The following is a 26831-nucleotide window of genomic DNA, read 5'->3' on the forward strand; positions in this document are numbered from 1 at the left end:
TGTAACATAATGAGCTAAAATATTTGAATTTCAAACTATAAAATGCAGGTCCACTTCAGAAGCAAAAAAGTCAGTGAGGAAAGTTGGGTGTAGCCCTTTTTACTCCCCTCTGGCACCAAGCCCATTGGCAGTAATGATTCCCTTCCTTTTTGCTACAAAGTTGAAGGCCGTCTTTTATCAAATGATTCCTTTATTAGCTCATAGCAGCAGGTGAAATTCATGGCAGTGTATTTGACAGAACCTGTTGTAACAGGGGAAGTTACTAATTCATGTCTTTTTCTGGTCCCAGATGGGACATTGCAGAGGGACTGCTGAGTCTTGCTAAGAGGGCAGGCTTAGTGCAGGAAATCAGGACCCTGGATAGCTCCCAGTGGAGCCAGGATCAGAGGCTGGATGTAAGACAAAGGCCGTGTTCGGACATAACAGGGAACTCACCTCAGATTCACCAACCCATGTAATCCAAATGATCAAAACCGACTACAGTTCCGATATGGCCCCCAAACCTCAGAATGAACACTCGGTCTTTAGTGAGTTTCGCTCACCCAATCAAGGGTCCATTCTGTCTACCGTTGCTTCTGCCCAAACCGAAGTTAAGGGATAAAGCTCCTCCCCTGGGCTGCAATGATATTGTCTGGTGCGGGCTGTCTTTCCAGGGTCAGAGGAAGACTGCGCAGCCAGTCCTGCACCCATTGCCGGCTCCCAGACTGAGATTGTCATAGACCGAGATTGGTGCCAGAGGGGAGTTTTAAAAAAAGCTACATCCAACTATCCTCACTGGACTTATTTGCTTCTGAAGTGGACCTGCATTTTATAGTTTAAAATTCAAATATTTTAGCTCATTATGTTACAGGGTCATTTTGTTCCTTTCACTTCTGATCAAGTGGGGTTCCTTATATCATATCTGGTACCTGCCATTGAGCTTTCTTAGAACAAACATCTCTGCAGTACAGGAAAAGGCTCACAAAACCTCATTTTGCGGCGGGGGGGGGGCTTTTATATTGCATATTTTGCCATAAAACAACAGCACTCAAAACCGTGTTCAACAAGACACTAAAACATCAAAACAACATAGCTTAATTTAAAAATAATATGGAGGAATAAAAACAGACAGGTAAAAACAGCACATTTCATACCAAAGAAGAAAAACAGACTAAACAACAGCGAGCTAGCCTTCTAACCATTTCAAAATGCCATGTCTTCACTTCTACTGGAAAACCAGCAAGGGGTGGAGTGGGGATGGCGGCAAACTGTGGGTCCTTTGGACCCATGGCTTGCCGTTCTGTATGAAGGTGGCCAAAGACAGTTCAGAGCAGCAGCTAAGGAGTTTGTTCCAGCAGCTGACTGGGGCCAAGTGTGAGTTTTCTCTAGCTCTGTCTCCTATGAATAAAGCTGTTACAACATAAAGGGGCATGCCCTGTTCCTCAGATGTTTGGTGGTGCCGGGGAGCCTCCTGCTACACCTGGCTGTAGGGTGGGAGTGGCTGAGTGTGCCACCAACCAGAGAGAGTTCTGAGGAGAGAAGGAAGGCTATAGTGCCTCCTTAGGCAATGCAGATGCCGGCAGTGCTGGCTTCTGGGCCTTCTCTCCTGTGGGAGGTCCTAGCAAGGCACCCTCTTTGAGTGTGTTTCAGGGACCTCTTTGAGTGTGGTTCCAGCCCCAGGTTTTCCTTAGGGTTCTCAGTGTCTGAGTCCAAGGCCACAACAGTCTTTTGCACTGTGGAGATGAATCTAGATGTCAGGAAAGATGCCTACACATGCCTCATAATGATGGAATAAAGGTCTCTGGGTATTCTCCAACTTCCCAGATTTCATACTTCATGGAAAAAGATAAACAGAGATAAGGGGTATGCAGCTGTAGCTGCAAGGTCCATAAGGTCCAGATTGCTTATTGGAGTTCTTAAGCCATCAGAAGGAGGAACTAAGGGATGCAAGGCATAGTTCAAAACCAATCACTTTTATACTCTGGCATGCATCCTTTGCTCGATGCAGCACGTGTCAAAGCTTCTGTATCTCTTATCGGTGTCTCTTTCTGCTTGAAAAAAAGACAGCTGTGGCTCCTTCCTAGGACAGCAGTATGTTATAGAGAACTTCTCTACCAAGAAATTACAAGTTCTATTACATTAGCACCAGGTGTGCAAATAATGATAAACTGACATTTTTGCATACTCATTGGTAGACATGGTTAACTGGGTGTATCATCTCTGAAAACAAACACAGAGCTTATCTTCTCTCTCTCTGACAGCCATTTCTGCCCATTGAATCTCAGTTTGGTAAAGCCCACAGCTTTTTCCATTATGTCATTCTTGGTATGTTATTAAACAATAGTAATCCTTGTCCACATGTCATAGGCTGAACTTTATGCACAATCCTGTGGCCTGATCCCAGTCTCTAATCCCAGTCTAAACTGCCTCACTCCTATAAAAATTAAAAATCCCAGTTTCAGTTCCTGTAGGCTGATGCTGTATACCAAATCATATCACACTCCAGAACCACGCTCAAAAGAGAGGAAATTATGCTTTCCCTGGGAGCTGTCCATTCTTTCTTCTTAAGGGAATTGTTTTTCCTACTTTGGGGCCTTTCCAGATATAAGTAAATTTCAGACTTTTTAAAGCTTCTGCACAAGCGTCTATTGGCATTCAGCCTCCAAGTCATAGCTTGTTCTTAATCTGTCCACACATACTCCCGAAACAATCTACACTGCTGTTTTGGGGACACTTAAAAGTACTGCTTTTAAAAGATGGTTATTTCACACACTGAAGGGCTAATCATCATGAAAAAAGTTGGGCAGGGCCAGTCTCCGTGTGAACACCCTGCAACTATGACCATCATTAAGCTGCTATAAATCCCCGTCTGGAAAGCTCCCTGGTTGCCAGCACTTGCTTTAAAGTAGTAATGAAAAGAGATGGGTTTGCAAGCACTAACCAGCAGGTGGCGCTTCAAAAATCCAACAAGCTCCCTGCTTTACGTGTAGCCACAAAGTCCAATCGTGCTGCAGGGGAAAATGAGAGTCTATGGCTTTCTATGGAAGAGTGTGGACTGTAAGCAAAATACCATTAGGGATGTGTGTGGAAGCGTTGAAAAGCCTGCAGTTTACATATGTCTGGAAAGGCCCTTTAGAACCATGGCTCTAGTTTTGAAAAGCAGCTACATATTTTCATTGTTTAAGCAAACTCATCCTGTCCTTTGACAGAATGCATTGCGGAATCCCTTTGTGCAAGTGGTCATCAAACTCATGGTGAATCTGGATGCTGTTGACCTTCTAAACCAAATTGATGAGCTGGGTAAGTTGTTGTACGCATGCATCCTATATAGGTTAGGATGTGTGGCTGGCAGCAGAGGGTGAGGATTTATATGAGAGGACATAAAAACAGCATGGAGACCTTAGGTCCTTGTAAAAACATGGAGAAAGAACTGAAAATGCATTGAAGATAGTGGAGGTTTGGGAATGGCTTTTTATTTATTTTACTTATTTATTTAAGAGATTTATATCCTGCTCTTCAGATGGAAGCCTCTGAGAGCAGCTAACATAACTAGAACACTAGAATCAAAATCAATACATAAAAGAACAGCATTAAACAGTGAAAGCAGGGGGAGGGGTGTGGGGAATCCCATTACAGTCAGATTAAAATAGCAGTTAAAAACACAGTGGTTGACATCCAGAAGAACTCTTTCCCAATATGCCAGTGCGAGGGTGGGGTTTTGTGTGTGTATGTTTTTTCCCCCCTTCAATATTCATCATACTTCCTTTCCCTCTGCAGCTCCTTGTGTCTCCCAAAACAATCCCTGAGGGTAGGGGACCCTCAGGAAGATAGTTTTGGCAGGCACAGCTGGCTGCAGGGGCAAGGGGAGATGATGAAAATCACCCCATTGCAAACCCCGGTGTGCAATGAGGCTTAGTCTGAATGTCAGCCAGTATCCAAAAGGTCTGGGAAAATAAAAACTTACTAGCCAACCCCACACAGAGCATCTGTGCATTCTTTGGGGCTGGCGGCTCCCCCCTCCCCCCACCTCCTGCCCCAGGCTCTCCTGCCCTCCCCCGCCCCACCTCCTGCCCCAGTTTCTCCTGCCCTTTGTGCCCAAAGGGCTCACAATCTCACAATTCCTGTGCCCAAAGGGCTCACAATCTCACTATTCTCAGTTGGCAACCAGATCCAATGTATGACCTGCCACATGAGTAGGACTGATATTAATTGAGATAGGTCCATGCTTGTCATAGCAGCCATGAAATCCTGAGCTACTCCTACTGTTAGAGCTGGACATGGACATTGAACCTATGTGCCATTTAAAAAAAACACAAAACCTATCGATGGCAATGGCAGGAGTGACCGCTGGACACGTCCTCTCTGCTCAGCGGCTGCTGTGAACTGTGAGGTGCACCTGGGCAGAGAGGACATGCCCAGCAGTTGCTTCCCCAATCACCACAGCCGCCGGGGGGGGGGAGAGGTCGACTACTTGGCTCATGCCCCCTCCTCGCAGCCACCCCTTGGCCGCACAGCAGCTTTGTTAACCCCCCCCCCCCCCGCATGTAGGTTAGCCATGAGGTGGCTGTAAGAGACCTCCCCAGCCATTTGGAGCCTCCCCGGACCTTGGAGGCCACGGACCGGGGCCCCAAGTTCCGGGGATTTGAGCACCTCTGACCTTGTGTGTACAAATAAGAAAGCAGCAACTGGCAGTGCATTTTCAAGTGGTTTCTTGTGCAGTTGTGATATATTTTCACACTACATGTTTGTACATCAGCATAGGCCTGAGTGAAGCAGTTGTGAAACATCCACCTTAATTCTAAACAAATTTAATTTTAATGAGGCTTAGGACCAATTCAGATCTTCCTCTCCATAATTCATCAGAATGATGTACTTATGCGAGCACTGTTGCATGTCAGCACACAGATGTTAGCCACAACGATTTCCACAATTTCTGAATCTGCAAATCATGCTTTTAGATTGCAGGGAGGGACTGCTTCAGCTGAGATTTGTGTGCTCCTATTAGGCTTCTTGCACAAATAGGTCACTGCTGGGAGTGAAGGAAGCAGACACAACTGCAGTCTGAAGCACCTCAAGTAAACGTGATTGGAACTGTAACTTCAGGTCCCACATCCCTTTAAATTAAGCTAATTCTGTATGTTATATAAATAAATATAGCAAGGAAATATCTGTTGCATATTGTCTTAATCTCCTCTGGTCACTGGAGCATACTGTTCTGCTGTAACAGTTACTTGAAGGTCTAAAAATAAATATATACATGATGATTGCATAAGAATTTAGCTCTAAAGGTTTGAAGAGCATATTGTGCTCAGTGAACTGGAATGTACAATTACACAATATCCATACAGACAAATTATGAGAGGTAAGACAGATTAAGCCTTCACAAGTTTAGTTCCTGATGACCAACATGGCTATTTTATCATTTTACATTTATACAAATCTGGGTTTGTTCCTATCTACCCCCATGCTTGAGTGTGACCAAGAATGGGAAGCTGCTGCTGCTATTATTTTTATTTTTATTATTTTTATTATGCTATTTACACACAGTCTACCAGATGTTTTTGACTAGATGTGGTACTTTAATTATTGGGCCCTTTCCAAGGTTCTAGGATGATTAAAGAAGAATTAAAGATACCGTCATAGTATTAATGCTTTCCCCAGTAGTGTGGCCTTCTGGAGTTGTTGTAATTTTATTGATGCCCAAGGTGTCGAGATGGTGTTCAAGTTCTTTTGGTACTGCACCAAGGGCACTAACAACTATTGGCACCACTATAGTTTTCTTTTGCCAGAGCTGCTCAATTTCAATCTGAATGTCCTTGTATTTAGTTATTTTATCCAATTGTTTTTTGTCGACTCGTCTATCCCCTGGGATTGCATTATCAATTATCAGAACCCGATTCTTCTCAATGACTGTCAGATCAGGCATGTTGTGCACTAAATGCCTACCAGTTTGTATTCAAAAATCCCAAAGGATTTTTGCCTTTTCATTTTCTGTGACCTTGCTAATAAGATGATTCCACCAATTCTTGCTTGCTGCCAATTTGTAATGCTTGCAAAAGTTCCAGTGGATCATTGCAGCAACTTTGTTGTGTTTTTCCTTATAATCCGTCTGCGTGATTTTCTTACATCATACAAGGTGCTCAGCCATCTCATCCGCTTCTTTGCATAATCGACGCTTACTGTCTTTCTGGGTCTTATTATTTTGTGCTTTTATAAAATTTGTTCATTGTTCCTGGGCTGCCAAAATGAAACTACTACTACTACTACTACTACTACTACTACTACTACTTCTTCTTCTTCTTCTTCTTCTTTATTAATTAATAATAGATAATTGTTTTTATTGGTTTTAGATAATTCAGTCATATGAGCCCCCACCTGAAATATGGCCCAGATTCAGGTTTACCACCTTAGCAATAAATAGTCTATAAAGTGTCATTAGATTTCATAGAGCCTTATGGTCCCCCTAAGCTACTTCCTGTTAATGGATAGGCTTCCTTGTGGCTTCCAGAGGAATCCACATTTTCTTCTTCATAGGTTCTGATTTTCGTCATTAATCCCCTCCCAGATGATATGCGTTTGGAACTGCAGAATAATGCTGACATCATAAATCAACTTAACACTTTATCAGGACTAGCAATAAATATCTCCTCGTGTGTGTTGTTTGATCGCATTCGGCCATTCAAGACTGAGGAGGAACTGGAGATGATGGCAAAAGACCTCTTTTTGAAGAATGAGCTTTTTGCAAGTAAGTAACGTGGCCTAAAATTGAGGTTGTTCTCTAAAATAAAATTGTTTTCAACCAAAAAAATCAAAACCAGGCATTTAAATGTAGATCTTTTGACTGAGATTAATGTGATCTGTTCATGCCTTTTGTCTTGAAGTAAATTAATCATCCAATCAAATCTAATGTCCAGTAGCGTGTGTTCAGTCATCATTCGGTCACCACGTTTGCCATAGTTAAGCTGCCTGACAGCAGGTCTGCACATGTAGAAACAAGCCATGCAGATCACACAGTTTACTGCAGCTCTGTCTGCTGTAAGGATGGGCAGAGAATCAGGGCTGGCTGAGACCTCTGTGTATCTAGGTTGCAGAGGTCAGGCGTGAATGGCATGTACATCAAATTCTCTTCTCAGCTGCCATCCATTTTTATTTTATTTCTTTTCACACCTTTCTTTCCCAATGGGAACTCAAGATTGCTGAGTCTGACCAACTGTGGGTCAAAAGGAAATGCTCACATACACAAGGGCAGCAATGCCTGTAACAATTCTCACCACTTTCAGCTCTCGCCGTACTGTTGTATACCTGACATGTGCAAAAAACCGGGGAGGGAATAAAAACTAGCAAGATACCTGTGCCTTTATAAAGCAACTGGCTGACCCTTCTTAAGCAGACCCTCCTGATCTGCTTTGCCATCTGAGAACCACTGGCAATAGAAATGGGGCTGATTTTGTTAAAGCATCCTTAAGACCACATGAAAAAGAGAGACTGCAGCCAAACGTACATACATAACTGGAGCAATTCCACTTGTCACGGAACTGCAATCACCCTTTGGACAGATGTATACACTTCTGTTAAGCATCAAAAACTACTGAGGAAAGGGGGAATTTTCTTAATAAAAAATCAAGAAGTAGATAGCTCACGTGAAGCATGGGAGCAGGGACAAAGAGGAAGAAACCCATATTGAGTTCTGAGGCAAGTATGTGCATCATTTGAGAAACAAATTGGAGGGAAGAAGCCAAGCTCATCCAGTAGCAGATGAACCCATGCTGATCCCTGTCTGTCTGGACCCATTGGATGATATCCAGAGTAAGAAAGCACTGGTGCAATGGGAGAAGCACTAGTAAAGAACCAGTGCTTCTAAAGAGTTCAAGACTAACACTGAACTTGTGTGTGTGTGTGTGTGTGTGTGTGTGTGTGTGTGTGTGTGTGTGTGTGTGTGTGATATCTTAAATGATCTCCCCTCCCCCTTGGAAGCATCCCGTGTTACCTGAAAATATGTCCCTGAGGGCTGCACTTTCTGGGGAAGGTGAGATCATTAAAATTTGCCCCTACCAAATTGTTAGTGCTGTAGCTGAGTTTTCAGAGGCAGTGATGCTTCTCCCATTGCTCTGGTGCCTCGTTAGTAAGGATTTCAGACATTGTTTATAAAGCCTAAACATTTCCCCCTTGGGCTTTGACATGTAGCAATGTGAAATGGTGATGTGCAAATGTGTCCTTCTTTTTATCCCCCTCCCCCCGCTCCGGCAAGGTATCATTTTCAAGCTGCCCTCAGACAGTAAGAGAGAGGAAGGAGCAGATCCTGGTGGCCTTTCCCTTCCACCGCTTGTCAACTATACCATCCGAATGAGTAGCAAGATTTCCCAAACAACAAAAAGAATACGAGAAAAAATCTGGACGATCGGTCCACATAACTCAATCTCACAGAGCCAAATCTACAGTCGAGCCTTTGTCTACATTCAGGACAGCATTGAAAGAGCCATCATTGAATTACAGACTGGGAAGAGTGCAGAAGACATAGCTGTGCAGGTTCAAGCTACACCCTACCCCTGCTACAATAAAGATATGTAAGTCTGTGACTGAACCATGATTGGCAGAGTATCTATCTATCTATCTATCTATCTATCTATCTATCTATCTATCTATCTATCACATTTATACACTGCCCCAAATAAAATCTCAGGGTGGTTTACAGTGTAAAAAAATAGCAAACAGCAAGTAAAATCTAAAAATTATATAAAAGAAACCAAAATTACCATAAAGAAATCTTTAAAACATCATAAACTAAAAGCCTGCTAAAGCAGTTGTGTTTTCAAGAGTTATTTAAAAACAATCAGAGATGGAGAGATTCTGATGTCATTTGGGAATATGTTCCAGAGCCCTGGAGCAACCCTAGAGAAGACCTGGTTTTGGGTTGCCACCAAGCGAGCCGGTGGCAACTGCAACCACCAGACCTCCCCCGATGATCTTAATAGGCAGCGGGGTTCATGAAAAGGAAGAGGGCTAGGTAGAGTTTTTGTCAGCCGCTGTGAACAAGCCAGCTAGTAGCTATTGCTGTTAAGGAAGGCTGTAGGCAAAATCTATAGTATGCCTATGGATTCCTTCGATGCAGAGGCCATCTTATGAAGCAAAGTGACTGTGTACATTTTTAAAAGAATGAAAAGTCATTCTAAGGTTTGAGAAAACCCACTTTCCTAAAAGCAAAGAAAAACTATATAGCAGATACTGAGGCACTTCACACAATTAGTGCAAAGGGTTAGTGCGAGGGTTTGTGAGGAGAGAGTGCTCGCCCTGGGTAGCCGGATCGGCCGCCCACATGACTACTGGCTCCATCACAGAGCTGGCAGGGGCGGTAGGGATTGGGGGCTGCCTGGCCCCCAGAAATCCCAGCATGCTCCTTGTGAGTGTGCAGGGCATGCTGGGGAGACCCCCGAGACCGGGAGGCTTGATAGAGCCTATCAGTCGGGAGTCTCCTCACGAAACGCGGAGATGCGCCGCAGCATCTCACAACCTGAAAACCCAGGTTAGCGGAGCAATCGCTACACTAACCTGGTTAAGGGGAGGGTTTTTTAGGCAGGCTAGCTCCCAGAGAACCACCGGGCTTGCCCGTGAGTGGGCTGGGCTTCATTAGCCTGCTTCCATGCAGTCGTGTGAATAGCAACACTACTTATTAAATATATGTTTCCACAGCTTATGATAAGAAATCAAAGACAGCATTCTACATCTCCCCATTTGAAAACAATAATAATATAAAACAGTGTCTCTTCAACCACGTTATGCTTTCATATCGGCTTGCCTCTTTCTTACATTTAAGAATAAAGTCACTGGCTAACATTCTGCGTGGTAGGACTCTGGCATTAGGGCACTAATGTGAAAGGCAGCCCTCGTGGTTTGCGGAGACAGGCAATTGTGTGCAGTGACCTAAAGCAACGTGCGATCACTTCCACATGCTTAGTGCAATGCAATATAGTGCAATGCAAGTGCCCACGTGCTGTTGTAGACCATTGTGCAACTCTGGGCCTCCACAACCCTACCAGGTCTGCTGTTCACATTGCACAGCAGCCCTGGCAAGTCCCTAACACCGAGTTTCACAGCTCGGAATGCTGGCCATTGTTTACTGTTCAGCTGTGTATACCACCGCGGAATAAGCCATTCATTAGCCATTGATATAAGGTTTGATTGCCATGTTTTCACTAGCATGTTTTTAGGCACTGCTAATATGTTCACCATCAACTGCCTTTTGACCTAACCATTTTGTTTAAGCAACCCCAAAACAACACTAACAGATCCATATTGAATCCATATTCTGTTGTATTTATTAAGATTTTTTTTAAAAAAAAAAATTCCAAGTAAGCAGGCGTAGGTTGGCAATCTTATGGGAGGAAGCCCCACTGAATAAATGGACCGGAGAGGACTGCATGGCTTCTTCTGACACTGAAGTCCTTGCCCTTTTCACATCCAGCCTGCTCTGGAAAGGTCACAACCTCTTTCCTGAAATTGAAAGAAAAAAATGTTATTTGACTTTTAAATGACATTTCATTTGTTTACAGTTGCAACAATTCTGATCACATACTAAACATATGCAAAGAGCAAAAGCATTAGGAAACTTCATGTTGCTTAGCTTTAAGGCTGAAATTTCAAACTCTATTTTTCCAGGTTTTAACCTTAAGGGACATATAGGTGATCTTCTTTTGCATAAATGAGCATGCATCACATAATCAAAGCAACAGCTCAATCCTATGCATGCTGACTCAGAAGTAAGTCCCGCTGAGGGATTAGTGGATTTACTCCTAAACAAGTGTGCATAGAATGTCTAAGAGTTCTTGGAAAGAGCTTTGATTTCGTTGAGCAGTTCTGTTCTTCCAATAACTATTTCATTCCTATAACTATAGTTATATAACAACTATAATTACCTAGTTATAGCTAATAGTGACTGTTTTACTGTCACTATTGTATGGCAGAAGAACAGTAGGCATGCTGACTGATCTACATCAACACTGTGAAGGAATGCAGAGTGCCCAAAAGCATGCATGCACATTCAAGTGCAAATATGTCCTTGGGGACATATTTGTGTGTTGCACAGCATCCTTTGTAGAGGAAGGGGAGATAGGCAAAAAACCCTTCCATCTGCATTCAAGCACATGTATTTCAGAAGCAGGATGCAGCCGCTGCAAACATGCTTTTCTGGGCTCTGCGATTCTGCATGTTAATGTGCATGTTGGTCTCTATCAGTTGCAGGGAAAAACTGTGTACTGACATCATGCACAACGGCAGAGTGATGTGAATATTCTACACAGTGTGGGATTAGCAGGACAGAAGAAGGGGACATGTCTCTAGGTGCCTAAATGAGTGGTTGCAGAGGAAGGAGTGTGAAGTCAGTGCACATCACTGAAAGGTGGGGCACCAAAACCAGTCTAGCATAGGGACTGGTATGCATTTACGAATCCATGCTACAGTTTTCTGTTTCAAAGCAAAATGTCTTTCCTGGAAAATATTTACCAATTCCTAAAATGATCCATGTGTTTTTCAATTATATTCCATGTTTCAGGGAAAAAACAAACTTGTAAATTCTTTTCAAAATCTTCTGTTTTGGAAGATGATGTAATTATTACTCCCTAATCCAACACACTTTGCATTTAGCGAAATGATTACTTTTCTTTTTACAGGTTCCTAACTAGTGTGACCTACTCTCTTCCATTTACACTGATGGCTGCTTGGATACTTTTCATTGCAACCTTTGTGAAGAAACTCGTTCAAGAAAAAGACCTGAGGCTTTATGAGGTAGGCTGAAGTTTTTTTATGTATTTCATCACACCCTGTGCCTGTCCCTCTTTATGAACATTACAGAATTAGATTGCATCAAAGGAATCCATAGGCATACTGTAGATTTTACCTACAGCCTTCCTTAACAGCAACAGCTACTAGCTGGCTTGTTCACAGTGGCTGGCAAAAACCATACCTAGCCCTCTTCCTTTTTAAACACTCATACAAGGAAATCATCTGGGAACTGCCACTATGAAGAATGTACGGAGAAAGAAGGCTGATCTCGCCCATGAAGTCCTCCTTTGCCAAAGTGGGAGACTGGCTTCCCATAGAACTGTGTCCTTGTGCTTGTCCTCCTAGACTGTAGAGAGGCTCACATTGGTGGTTTGCCAGTTGTTGGCCTCTAGGACTGTTGGGACTTCTTTGTACTTATGTTTTGCTGTTAGTCAATCTGAGCCTGATGCATATTCGGCATGTGTCTTGCCATGAGAAAGGCATGTCTCCGAATCCAAACACTTCTCTGTTTGAAGAGAGATCCTATTATACCACTGCAATGGGCAGTGCAACAAAATGCATGCAGCCCCAAACTCACACTGACCTGGCACTTTGTTGTTGCACTTTTGGGGTTTAGTTGGAAAATGATAGACAGTGAGCCGGGTCTCATGACCAGTGAGATCCGGTTTTGGAGAGTGCGTGGGGAGAGCGGGCTAAGTGGGCTCTATGAGGGTGGGCTAAGCGGGCTCTTTAGGGCAGGGGTGGTTAGGTAGGTTACCTGCCTAGGAACCACCAGGCACGCCCCATCATGTGAACCACCAGGCTCGGCTGCGAGCCCGGTGGTTCCTAGGCGGGTAACCTGCCTACCGGTAACTACCCCTGCCTAAAATCAGGTTTGCGGAGCAAGCGCTCCACAAACCTGATTTTAAAGATCGTGAGTAGCCACAGCGTGGCCCCGCGCCACGGTTACTCATGGGTAGACCCCCGGAGGGGAGGCAAAAAGCCGCCTCCCGACTCCGGGGGTCTCCCCAGTATGCGCAGCCCCCGGAAGCTACAGTATGCCCTGCGTGGGTGGGCACAGGGCATACTGTAGCTTCTGGGGGCTGCGTGGCCCCCGAGCTCCCCAGCCCCTGCCGGCTCCATCACGGAGCCGGCAATCGTGTGGGCAGCCCAGGGCTCCCTCCCTGCTCATGTGCGGGGAGAGCGGGTTTAGATCATGAGACCCGGCTCAGTGTCACAAACTTTCCTTATAATTTCGCTTGTCAAATGGTGGTGATATTTATTTTTGGTATTTTTGATATGGGTGGTGATATTTTTGGTATGGGTTTGGATGGTGGTATTTTTGGTATGGGTATGGGTGGTGGTATTTTTGTTATGAGTGTGGGTATTGGTATGGGATTATAATAAGGGATTATAATCCCTTAAAGGAAATTATAAGGGATTATTTCTCCCCTCACTCTTCCATGTGCAAAGTGTGATCATTCTTCCTTGTGCAAAGTGTGACACACTAGCATCTACACCAGTGAGCAATGCTAGTTAAAAGAGCCAAAAATATAACAGGGTTTTTCCTGCAGGCTGCCATCCAAAAGGCTGCATCGTAAACTCTGCATAGATAGAAGGGATCATCATGTTCTGCCCACCCCCACCGCTTCCAAACAGACCCCCCCCCGCCAAATTCACACAGCTAATGTTTTTATTTCTTTATTTATATCATACTGTCAATGTGCATGACATTTTACAGAGTGAATACAAAAGGATAAGACTGCCTCAAGGAACATACAGTCTGAGATACTCATGAAATGGGGGGAATACTCTTCAGTGCAACATGAACAGCTGTGCTCAGTGGGGGAGCCCTTAAAGGGAAGCCCCAGACCTTCTTTTTACTCTTTGTAAGGTGCTGTTTGGATTGTGACCTCAGCCTCTGAAAGAAAGCCATAGATTATAGATAATGGAAACAGAGCAAGGCTCATTAATCAGATTGGAGATTGGGTAACTGTTTGTTACTTTATGTATATCTGTGTGTTGTGATTGAATTATTTACTTCATAATTGGTCCTTTTAAGATGATTCCTTGTCCCCGACCTCTTGCATACCAGTTTTTGCAATTTTCTTGATTGGGCTATGAGGCGCTTGCAAGCTTAGATTTCCTGTGAGATGGCAGAGCAATCAATGCGAACATCTTTCTCCTACCTTAACTTGATTTAGTTTGCAGACTGAATTGGCACCAGAGAAGCAAAAGGGCTTTGTAATTCTTTGCCTCGGTAGTCAATGAAAACTCACAGCATCCACTCCCACAGAATCAATTGTTGCCTTAGCTCAAATGCCTTCAAATTAGCACACACTTGTTTTAAAAATGAGCGATTTCTGTTTTAAAAATGCAGTATTGCTAACACTGCAGTGATTTGTTTTTAATGAGGATGGGAATATCAGCTTAGTTAGCTATTCAATCAATTGTACAGGTTAAACAGAAAAGGTGTTGGTTTTGAACAGGATGTGCAGAACATTTCATCAGCAAATGTTTCAACTCAAAACGGGCAATTTCAAGTGTTTCGAGCTCGAAGCAGAACACCCTTTAAATAAAGGGCCTATTTCAAGCTAGGAGCAGAACCACCCCTGTTTTGAGCGAAATGTTTCAACATTCTGAGTGCCGTGTTGGAGGTGTGTTTTTCCCTTGCGGATTGATTTTCTGGCACTAGCTTCCAATTGGCTTGCGATCTCCTTGCATCTTGGTTGGCTTGTTATCATACCGATCGATCGTTGTCATGGGCAACTGTACATTGCAAGGTGTACTCAGTCAAAATGTGGCTGAAGTTGCTCTAGTTGAGCAGATGGCTATGCTTGCTGCTAAGGGTGCTGCTGTAGCAGCTGTTGCAATGCTAGGAAGTAATGTAAGGAGTCGTAATTGTGTGTGGGAGAGCAACTTGTGCCAATGATATTACTACAGTACAGGCACTGTGGCTGGCAGTAGATTCTGGGTCAGTGATTCTTTTTTGGCCATTTTTGGACTGTGATTGAAATGTGTGTTCTGTGTTGAGAGGGACAGATTCCCTTTTACTTTGTGCTTCTGCAGTGTTTTTCAAGGCTGGGTTGCAACTTGAAACATCCCATTGTTCACCATGGGGCTCCTAGGGACACCAAAGTGGGTTATGTACTACCTACCACCCAAACCACAAAAAAATGGGCAAGCGGGTGATTTTTAACAAACATTTAACCTTTTCCCCAAATCCCCATAGGATCCTATTAAAAATTTGGAAATGGAAACAATACAAGCATGGGAAACAGTTGCAGCATCAGCTCCTTACACATGGCCCAGGATTTCTGAGGCTGCTTCAGTGCCAAGAGAAGAAGCTATGCTACACTGGCTCCCAGACATACATAACCTGAATGGGGGCCCACGGACACTTACTAGGCCATATTTGGGGGGGATGGAACAAAATGTTTCACAACTGTACCAATAGCACTCACGGTAACAGTCATACTCACCTCATCTTTAGAAAGGCTGCCTCCACATTGACAGCTCTCAGAATAAGACTGCTTTCTGCTGGGGGAAGCTAATATGAATGTTGCATGTGTGGGGAGAAGCAAACAGAACTATGGAAAGAAAAGTTATTTTTAAAACAATGTCTAAATCTTTGAGTCTAAATGTTCAGTTTAGTTTAAGCAGATTTCCTTTTTATTTTCCCCCCCTATAGTACATGAAGATGATGGGTGTCAATTCCAGCAGCCATTTCTTTGCCTGGTTCATCGAGTGTGCTGCCTTTCTCCTCATTACAATCACATTCCTTATTGTTATCCTCAAAGTTGGGAATGTCCTTCCCAAAATAAATGTTGTGATCTTGTTCCTGTACCTCATGGACTACAGCTTTTCCATCATTGCCATGTGCTACCTCATCAGTGTCTTCTTCAACAACACCAACATTGCTGCTTTGGTTGGGAGCCTCGTCTACATCCTGACCTTTTTTCCCTTCATTGTTCTGCTGATTGTTGAGAACCACATGAGCTTCTCAGTGAAGAGCCTACTGGTAATAAAACTCTCTTTGTCTTTAAAAAGCTGGGAAAGGACTTTTGAGATCTCAGGCCTCAAGAGGTGTTTGGCTTTCCTCAAGAGCACTCAAAAAGAATCTCCTTCTATCATCAGCTGCCCATTCATAAGGCGGTGAAAAGAACCTTCAGGCACAGTCCAATTACAACAAAGTAAAATAAGACATATTAAATGAAAAATTAGAGTTCAGAGCAGGTGATCATACTGGACTGTCCAGGAAAACAGACATTGCACTGAGCAAACAAGAGAAAGAGGATAGCCTCTGAACTAAAAAGGCCTTAAGACAAGACAAAGAAATTGATTTGAGAGCTTACATTGGGAGGTACATGAATGTAGCAGACACAATGTCTGAGTGAAGGTTGTTTGAAATGAGGGCTGGCCTTCAAAATGGAGTCTTGGTTGACCAGCTTACACAGGCATAGCATATTTCCCCATATTTCCCCCACAAGGAAATTTTCAGTTGAGTTTGTAGCTTTGGTCAGCATAAATGCAAGTTTGGACTTGTCCCAGAGTCAGAATCTGAGAACAGACAGAGAGGAGAGCTGGTCTTGTGGTAGCAAGCATGACTTATCCCTTTAGCTAAGCAGGGTCTGCCCTGGTTGCATAGGAAAGGGAGACTAGATGTGTGAACACTGTAAGATATTCCCCTCAGGGGATGGAGCCGCTCTGGGAAGAGCATAAGGTTTCAAGTTCCCTCCCTGGCTTCTCCAAGATAGGGCTGAGAGAGATTGCTGCCTGCAACCTTGGAGAAGCTGCTGCCAGTCTGTGTAGATAATACTGAGCTAGATGGACCAATAGTCTGACTCAGTAGCTTGGAGAAGCTACTGCCAGTCTTTGAAGACAATACTGAGCTAGATGGACCTTTGGTCTGACTCAGTATATGGCAGCTTGCTATGTTCCTATGTAACAGGAACTGGTGTGTTCTTAGCTCCCATACTTGAGCCCATATGACAATGTCTTGTGCTGAGCTGACATCCCACCCAAAACTCTCTACCCTGGCAGTGGGTCTCTGAGGTCTTTCTTAGCATTGGTGCCTGAGATCCTTTTAACAGAAGATGCAAGGGATTCAATGTAGGACTTGTACATGCAAATCATGTACTCAGCCACTAAGCTTGTCTCCTTTGCATTGAAATAATTACTTACCTCATCACTGAAATCCTTGCTCATTGGGCTTCCAATGTGTGGAGTAAGATGTGGTTTCTTATTCATTTCAAATAATGTGTGTGTGTGATTGGACTGACTCATGAGAGCTATATAAAAGACAGATATAGCTATTGGAGTCAGTGGATAATGATAATCTTTTTATTAACTTCTCTGGATGAATGCATCTTTGATTGTCACAGTGACCTGAAAAGAGAGCGAGAGCACAATAGTTATGTGCTATAGTGATGAGGATGTAGAGTTGGGATGCGCAAAACCTGGCTAGGAAGCTCACAAGGTTGCTTGGTTCAAGCCACTCTCTCTCACCCTCCTCTACATCACAGAATATGATGATAAAAAGCACTGCTTTTTGGTGGAAGGGTGTGATCTGGATGAAAGCATTAAGGGGCACTTTATATGTTACCCAAGCCATCCTTTTCCGTGATGGTATAACATTTCAGTGAACTCGTAATCAGGAGCTGATTCCCACAGAGCTGGCAGCTCCCTTCTTGGTAGGTACCAGTTCTACCTTTCCTGTATTCTTATCCAGGACAAAATAAAACAGAGAGCCAGGGCACAGTAGCTGCTGCGGCCTGTAGCGGCACTCACCAAGGGTGGTGTAGTCATTGTCACCAGGCACATAACTTACAGTCAATCAGCAAGCACTGGCTCAGAGGGTTAGGCTGAGCAGGGTCAGGCAGTCCAGGATCAAACCAATGAGCAGCATGTACAAGGGTCAGGCAGAGAACGGTCAGACAGTCCAAGAGCCAGACAATTCGCAGTGAGTATGAAGGACTAGGCAGAGGAAGGTCAGGCAGGCCAAGGTCAGTACCAATCAGAGCAGGAATCCAGAAAACAGGGTAGGTGAACCAATCCAAGAGGATCACCAGATTAGCTCTTGCTCCAACAGAGACCTGATTAGCTATTGCTCAGAGACCAAGCTTATCTGCCCCGGAACTTGGGTATGAAGAGTAGTAACTCTGCCCCCAAGAGAACTAAAGAGGCCTCACCTGCTACCTAGATTGTATATATTTGTGAGGCTAGGATAGCTCAGATTTGTTCATGAACGCCTCTGATTCTGAGTCTGGAGGCAATGGTGGGGGCTGGCCTGATAAGTGGGGGCTGGGTGAGATATTGGGCTGCAGGGGCCCCAGAGGTTCCCAGTGCTCCTGAATCTTCCAAGTATGGCCGTGACATGGGGTCCTGCATTCTGACGTCATCCTCATCAGAGTTTTCATGCAGGATGGGTGTGGGGTCATGGCAGTAGCTAGAATATTTTGGATTGGATGTCGGATTTAAACTAGCTCACCCTCTTGAGCAAATTCACTTTTCATAACCCCAACTCACAGGGACAGAACGGACCCAATCTGCATTGCCTTTATGTCCTTGGAGAAAAAACGGTGGGGATACAATGTAATAAAGAGCATGGTCTCAAGGCTTCTTGATATTTCTCTTAGAAAGGCTTAGTTAAAATATGTTCATGCTTAGATGAATCGGACTGAATCATTTTACTATTATAATTGTAAGCCCTTCAGGACTAGAACTTGTCTTCTCACTTTATGTGAGAATTGCCACATACATGGCTGGTACTATATAAATGATATATAATATTTTATATTGCTCTGAAACCTAAATGTGTTCATATGGGAATAAATATGCACATATTTCAGGGGTTTTAAAAAATCCTGTTTTTTCCCCAGAGCCTGTTGTCTCCAACTGCGTTCAGCTATGCCAGTCAGTATATTGCTCGCTATGAAGAACAGGGCATTGGTATGTGTTTTTCTTATGGGACGGGTCTCTCAGTAGCCCTGCTGCAATCCGTTCCATTAGTTAATATGGTATTTGTCTTTTGAATTCTTTTTTAGGCCTGCAATGGGATAATATGTATAAATCACCTATGTCGGGAGATAACACAAATTTTGGCTGGATGTGCTGGCTAATTCTGATAGATTCGTTCATTTATTTCATCCTGGGCTGGTATATTAGGAATGTTTTTCCAGGTAAGTGAAAGAGACAATTAACACAAAACATTACTAGGGCACTGATGGATCTGAAAGGCATGATTTGGCTGTCAAAATTGTGTTACATGAGGCAAATTATGGGTTGGAGCTCATGCTACAATCACCACGAATGAGCCACCAAAACCCCATGGTGAGCCCCCTGTATGTTTTACGAACTTGTCTTGTGCCCATTACATTGCATCTCTGGGCCTGTCCCGCACCCTACCCCTGCAATCCGGACTTATGCAACAACAACTGAACAGGATGAGGGCATCTACTTTGGTGTCTGGTTGCACTAGGGCAAAGACACAAGCTCCTGATGTAGCAGAAAGAGCTAGCACACCATGTTTGCACAATTATTATTATTATTTATTTACACAGTCAGACAGGTGTTATTGACTGGTTTGTTTTATCCAGACATCAAGTCCTTCCCAAGGACCTGGGATGGCTGAATTTTATTGTCAATTGTTATAGATATCGTCGCACAATATAGGCTGTTCCCAGTAAAGCTGCTTTTTTTAATTGGCTGATGGTGATTTCTGTGACCCCTATGGTGTTGAGGTGCTCTTCAAGGTCTTTTGGAACTGCACCCAGGGCGCCAATGACCACTGGGATTATTTGGGTCTTTTTCTGCCACAGCCTTTCAATTTCAGTTTGAAGATCTTTGTATTTGGTGATTTTTTCTGTTTCTTTTTCTTCTAGTAGAGAGTGCTGGAATAGGACCAGGGAGACCCGAGTTCAAATCCCCATTCAGCCCTAAAACTACTAGCTGGGTGACTCTGGGCCAGTCACTTCTCTCTCAGCCTAGCCTACTTCACAGGGTTGTTGTGAAAGAGAAACTTAAGTATGTAGTACACTGCTCTGGGCTCCTTGGAGGAAGAGCGGGATTTAAATGTAATAATAATAATAATAATAATAATAATAATAATAATAATAATAATAATAGAACATTACAAATACTTGGGCATTCTCCAGGCTGATAACATTGCACACACTGAAGTTAAAAGAAAAATTGGAAGTGAATACATCAGGAGAGTTAGAAAAATCCTCAAGTCCAAACTCAATGGCAGGAACACCATACAAGCCATAAACACCTGGGCTATACCTGTTATCAGATACATTGCAGGAATAACAGACTGGACCCAGGCAGAGCTAGAGACGCTGGATCGTAAGACCAGGAAAATCATGACCATCAATCATGCTCTGCACCCCCGCTGTGATGTCGATAGTCTATACCTCCCTCGCAGCTCAGGTGGAAGAGGAATGCTGCAAGTCCATCAAACAGTAGAGGAGTAGAAAAGAGGCCTTGAAGAATATATCAAGGACAGTGAAGAAGATGCACTTAAAATGGTCAAGAATGAGAAACTATTCAACACCAATGAAACAAAGCAGGCCTACAAGAAAGAACAAGTCAAGAACCGAGCAGAAAAATGGAGAAATAAGCCCCTGCATGGTCAATATTTGCACAATATAAGTGGAAAATCAGACATCACCAAGACCTGGCAATGGCTTAAGCATGGCAACTTGAAGAAAGAAACAGAGGGTTTAATACTGGCTGGGCAAGAACAGGCACTAAGAACAAATGCAATAAGAGCAAAAGTGGAAAAATCCACAACAAACAGCAAGTGCCGCCTTTGTAAAGAAATAGATGAAACAGTGGACCACCTAATCAGCTGTTGTAAAAAGATCGCACAGACTGACTACAAACAAAGGCATGACAAGGTAGCAGGGATGATACACTGGAACATCTGCAAAAAATACATGCTACCTGTAGCCAAAAATTGGTGGGACCATCAAATTGAAAAAGTTGAAGAAAATGAAGATGTAAAAATATTATGGGACTTCCGACTACAAACAGACAAACATCTGTATATGAAGTTCCATACAACTTCAGATCGTCCATGTACAGCAGATGGTTTATTTTACTTGATGTTTTAGATCAGGCACCCCCAAACTGCGGCCCTCCAGATGCTGCTGAACTACAACTCCCAGCATCCCTAGACACAATTTTTTGTGGCTGGGTATGCTGGAAGTTGTAGTTCAGCAACATCTGGAGGGCCGCAGTTTGGGGATGCCTGTTATAGATGTTTGTTATCCGAGGCCTGTCTTGTTTAGTATTTGTGAAAGTGGGGTCATGGTGATTACAAACAACAGAGGGGATAGTGAGTCCCCTTGGAAAATGCCTCTTCTAATGCTAACCTGTTCAAGTGTCTCGCCATTGATTGTTAACTGTGTACTCCACATGCTCATTGCTTTTTAAATAAATATCTGAATGTTTTTGCTGACACCAGTTGTTTCTAAACATTTTTGTATCCGAGCTAGCACAACATGTTTGCATCATCATTATTATTATTATTATTATTATTATTATTATTATTAATTCGATTTCTATACCACCCTTCCAAAAAGGGTGGTTTACACAGAGAAATAACAAGCAAATAAATAAGATGGAACCCTGTCCCCTAAGGGCTCAGAATCTAAAAAGAAACATAAGATACACACCAGCAACAGTCACTGGAGGTACTGTGCTGGGTGTGTGTGGATAGGGCCAGTTACTCTCCCCCTGCTAAATAAAGAGAATCACCACATTAAAAGGTGCCTCTTTGCCAAGTCAGCAGGGGTTACAATTGCAGTGTTAGTCTGAATGTCTGCCCAATGTAAGAGCTATTCAGAACCAAAGAATTCCAAGATTATTTAGAGTGAGCATTTGAAAAGAGTAACTAAACTTGGGCACACACTCACACACTGCTTTCTCTCTCATAATTTTTTTCTTTCAGGAAAATATGGTATGGCAGCTCCGTGGTATTTTCCACTACTTCCATCTTACTGGGGAGAGCGTTATGGTTACATCCCATGGTGGAATGAGAAGAGAAAGGGCTTTTTTTTCACCAACCTTTTTTTGAGGAAAGAGCCAACATTCCCTGAAAAGATGTGTATGTATTCCTAGTTATAAATATGGAGACTACTTTTTGATAGATTTATTTACTTGGAATTGTTAGATCTGTTATGGAAAGGTGTGATGGATATTTGTCAGGATCCAAAGTCTTAACAATTCTCTTGAATTTCAAGATGAATACACAATCAAATTTTGGCAACACAGTTTGTATTTGCCAGTCTGCCTATATTATTTATTTATTATTATTATTTATTCACACAGTCAGACAGATGTTATTGACTGGATTGTTTTATCCGGACATTGAGTCCTTCTCAAGGACCTGGGATGCTTGAATTTTATTGTCAATATTGTTATTGTTGTTATTATAAATATCATCAAAAAATGTAAGCTGTTCCCAGTAAAGTTGCTTTTTGTAATTGACTGATGGTAATTTCTGTGGCCCCTATAGTATTGAGGTGTTCTTCAAAGTGTTTTGGAGTTGCACCTAGGGCGCCAGATACTTCTGGGAATATTTTGGTCTTCTTCTGCTACAACCTTTCAATTTCGATTTGAAGAGCTTTATATTTTATTTTTTTCTGTTTCTTTTTCTTCTATTCTACTGATTTAATTATTATTGTTGTTGTTGTTGTTGTTGTTTCTTCAAGTTTTATAATTATTTGTGTTTCAGGTTTTGTAAACTCCCAAAGAGGAAATTTATTAGCCAATCTCCATTGTGAAATCCAAAGCGCACTTGGATCTTGACAGGCAGAGAATGTTTATTACGGTCATAGATCAGCAGAAAATAGATAATACTAGTCGCCATTTTCTTTCCCCACCAGCCCTCCCCCTGCCGCTATTTTCTTTGCCCACCCATCCATCACTCCCCCCCCACCACTGCCTTTCTTCCCTTTGCCACCATCTTGTTTTCCGCCTCGCCCGCAAGCCTGTCCGCCGGTGCCACCGCTTTCCTCTCCCCCTGTCGGCAGTTCACTCGCAAACTCTCATGAGAGCTGCCACACATGGCATTAGCTATGGGTATGCCTTAGAGAAATATAGAGAGAGATACAAGTAGCCTTCATTATTCGCAGGGGCTCCATTCTTGACTATAGGCACAAAATGAAACCTTGAATCAATGGGAATTGGGGGTTAGATAACTTGGGCTTGAAAAAGGTCCAAAAAAGAAGAAATAAAGAGTATAGTATCTCCAGATCTTCAGAAAGCCCCCCCCCCATAAATCCTCCAACATTGGAAAAAATTAAGGTGGGGGGGGAGGGCCACAAAATGAGCTTGTTTCTGGCCACCCATGTGGATTTTGCCTATTTTTAAAACGGTAGAAACTGGGTAAAGAAACTGGGTCCCTATGACCAAGGGTATGCACGGAACTGCTCCAGGCAGATCAGTTTGAGTCCGAACTGGTCTCAAACTGAGCCACCCGATCCGCAAACTGGTTCTGCCGAACCAGCCGGCAGTTCAGTTCGTGCCTAGAAGCGGAGTCGTACCAGTTAAATCTAGTGTTTGTAAAGGGGACTCCAATAAGCATCTTAAAAGGGTGGGAAAATCTGGTTAGGATTTTAAAAGGCAATCCAGTAAGGGTTTTAAAAGGGTGGGAGGAAGGCTACCTTACCCACCGCAGTGGTAGCACAGCTCCTCAGGGCAGGGGTGGCCCCCTAGGCCCCGCTGATGTTCCCCCCATAATTTCAGGCCAGCAGAGACCTAGTTCGGGTTTCTGCACAAGCACGGAGGTCCTAGCCCGGGATGATGATGGGGGGAGCACTGGCATGGCCTAGGGGAGTTGCCAGCAGCCCCCCACCATTCCCAAGGAGCAATGCCATGGCTGCATCAGGTAAGGCAACCTCCCCCCTGCTCCCCTGCTCACGCTTTTTAAAAAACCCCATAGGGCTCCCTCATTGCTTGTAAAGGAGAATCCTTACTGAGTTCCCCTTTACAGGCACTACTGCTTGTTGAACCAGGCCAAACCAGTTTGATTCAAACTGGGCCCGGTTTGGCTTGAGCTTGCTCCACTTTTTGGAGGGCCAGTCTGATTCAAGCTTGAACTGTTTGAACTGAGTCTTGAACTGAGACTTGAACCCCGGTTTGCACACACCCCTACCTATGACCCAACCACGGATATGCGAAACCATGGGTGCTGGAACCATGAATAACAAGGGCCACCTGTATAAAGACACACAATATCATCCACTTAGACACTGAAATTTTATGACAAACTTCCTCACAGCTAACTGAAAAGGGAATTCCTTCCTCCTTGGGTATATACACCGCATCATTTTTATATTTAAACTTTCAGCTTTCCATTTCAAACCATTTCCTTCTGTGGTACAAATAACCACAGCTCCTAAACCTGTGATTAAATCTGCTGCTTGTTTTAAAAAATATCCTCAGTGTTGTACAGTGGTTGAATAAAAGCTGTATGTATATGCACACACACACAAAAGGTTGATAGCAGGCTTAGCATCTATTCAAACAGCTGTGCTTTTCCTTGTCCTAAAGATGTGTCAAACTGGTATAGTCACACACAGCTACCAATGCCCCTTCCCTAGCCCTATAACAACAAAACCTAAATGTAAACACATAGCTCCACAGGCCACCCAATTCGCTTTATGCTGCTGCAGTTTCATTCCACGCAGATGTGGTTCTTGTTCCTTGTGCTTTTGTTTCTCTAAAGCCCTTCCTGTATGTCATATGAAAGTTTTTACAATCTCAGGTAAGAAAATAATGGGTTTTCCTGCTCTTATTGTGTCATAGGTGTCCAAGGTGCTTTGCCTTCTTACCTTGAAGCTGAACCTAGGGACCTACCAGTGGGAGTTTGTCTTCATGGAATAACAAAGATCTATGGCTCCAAAGCTGCTGTTCAGGATCTCAACTTGAACTTTTATGAAGGAAACATCACTTCGCTGCTGGGTCACAATGGAGCTGGAAAAACGACTACTATGTAGGTTCCCTTTGAAGAGGAGTCACTTAGAGCTGTAGAAACACAGCTTCGTAGCTAGTGAGGATAAGCAGTAGAATACACGGCCTAAATCAGATGTTGTCTTTGAGCCCTACTTTTTGAAGTTGTCTTACTCCATATATGCTCAGTGCTCAGTTGGTTGCCTCCCTCTTCTTCACAAATGTAAGCAGATTTCTGCTTGGGAGCCATTCATTTCTCACAAAACATTTAAGGGTGTTTTCTGCTCCCAGGCACGCGCGCGCGCGCACACACACACACACACACACACACACACACACACACAGACTAATTTTTGATGATTCTGAAGATTTCCATTTTGTCAAATTACTATAAAACTGCATTGCAGCAGCTAAGTCTGTTTCCTGATGCTGCCAGTGGGGAAATGACCTGCAATACAGCTTGCTGTCACACTGTGACTTCGGTGCCTGTTTAAACTAGGACCCACTGAGTATGAAGGGAGCTGAAAGCCATTGGAGTAACATTTTTCTTTATTTAAACATTTATATCCCTCTTTTATATGTAGGAAGTCAGAGCGGCTATCAACATAAACACTGAAAACTATAGAGCAGACATGTTGCAGTATTATGCCAGCGATTCCAATTGGCCTGTGCTGATGTGGGGTGTCTAAGGAAGCATGGGCAGTCTTGCAGAAGAGCAAATACTTAAAAGCTACACACCAGTACTTGGAAGCAATGGAAATTGCACTCCCAAAGTGCTAGTGTGCACACTTGTGCTCTTTCACAAGACGGCTGGCATTTCTGCAGATGCCTACAGCGGCCAGGGCAGTCAGAAACACTGGCGTAAGACTGTGCAACATGTCAGCAGGTAGAAATAAAGAACCATTAAAATGGCTCTAATAGTTTAATGAAGCAGTTTGTGTGAGGTCCATGCAAAGTACAAAACACCAAGGGAGAAAAGATGCAGACAACTGACAATATTCACACTGCAAACTGCCAATAGTGAATTCTGGAATTCAGTAGTTAATTAACGTTTATACAGTGCTTTTGATTCCTCAAAGCACTCCACAGATATTAGGGCTACTCACACATTACGTATACACGCATACTGGTGTCTGAACATGTGCACATGGTTTTTGTGTGAATGGTACATGCATTCCACTTTAAAAGTACTGGACCTCCCAAATATAGGGTACACATTACATTTACTACTGTACACGTGTTGAGCCAAATGTGTGCGTAATCATGTCCACATTCAAATCAGTCTGTGTACACTATACAAAGATTGTTCATGCATATAACATAGTGTGTGAAGACCCCTATTATCTTGGTGTCTGGCAACAGTTCTGTAAAGAAGATCAGTGTTATTACCTCTATATTGTAAGCAGGAGATTGAGGGAAGATCTGGCTTGGCTAAGACCACCCAGTGAGTTCCTAGCAGATGCAAAATCTGCACCAGCGACTTCCTGATTTGTAGTTTTGTCTCTTAGCCACTTTAATACATTAGCTCTTACCCGCTCTGGAATAAAATGCTGGTCAATTATTTGTCTAAACCAGGAATACCCACCTATGGTTCTCCAGATGTTGCCAAACTAAAATTCCCATCATCCCCAGCCACAATTTATTGTGACTGGGGATGATGGGAGTTGTAGTTCAGCAACATCAGCAACATAGTTCAGGTTTAGACCCCTGGTTTAGACCCCTGGTCTAAAGTATTCTCTTCTTTTTTGTCCTTACCTTTTAGATCTATTCTGACTGGCTTATTTCCTGCTTCATCTGGCACAATATTTGTTTATGGTAAAGATATTAGAACTGACCAGGATATCATCAGAAAAAACATGGGGATTTGCATGCAGCACAATGTACTATTTAGTTACCTCACCACAAAGGAGCACCTTCTTTTATATGGCTACATCAAGGTGCCTCACTGGAACAAGCAGGAGTTACGTGAGGAAGTAGAAAGGTATGTCAAGAAAGCTGAAAGGAGAGGATCTATTCAATTTTTGCTTTTGTTTGAGAGGGCTGTGCTTTGTGTAAGGTAGATAATTTTTTCACAAACAGTTGCAGCTTCTTCCAGAGAGAAAACAAATCTTTTCTGATAACTTCAAATTACACAT

General features: G+C 43.2%; 1 protein-coding gene across 1 annotated transcript in view; it reads left to right on the plus strand.

Moving 5' to 3' along the window:
• The window catches only part of ABCA12 (ATP binding cassette subfamily A member 12), a 244358-nt gene that overhangs the window by 137303 nt on the left and 80224 nt on the right, over positions 1 to 26831 (plus strand). Inside the window, exons 23-32 of the mRNA XM_053268830.1 lie at positions 3189 to 3279; positions 6545 to 6724; positions 8228 to 8543; positions 11643 to 11757; positions 15425 to 15754; positions 18615 to 18684; positions 18780 to 18914; positions 21692 to 21847; positions 24553 to 24739; positions 26459 to 26677. Coding sequence (XP_053124805.1) covers positions 3189 to 3279; positions 6545 to 6724; positions 8228 to 8543; positions 11643 to 11757; positions 15425 to 15754; positions 18615 to 18684; positions 18780 to 18914; positions 21692 to 21847; positions 24553 to 24739; positions 26459 to 26677 — 1799 coding nt within the window. The remainder of the gene's footprint in view (positions 1 to 3188; positions 3280 to 6544; positions 6725 to 8227; positions 8544 to 11642; positions 11758 to 15424; positions 15755 to 18614; positions 18685 to 18779; positions 18915 to 21691; positions 21848 to 24552; positions 24740 to 26458; positions 26678 to 26831) is intronic.

This window comes from Hemicordylus capensis, chromosome 1, assembly GCF_027244095.1.
Source record: "Hemicordylus capensis ecotype Gifberg chromosome 1, rHemCap1.1.pri, whole genome shotgun sequence".
In the NCBI taxonomy this organism is placed as follows: domain Eukaryota; kingdom Metazoa; phylum Chordata; class Lepidosauria; order Squamata; family Cordylidae; genus Hemicordylus; species Hemicordylus capensis.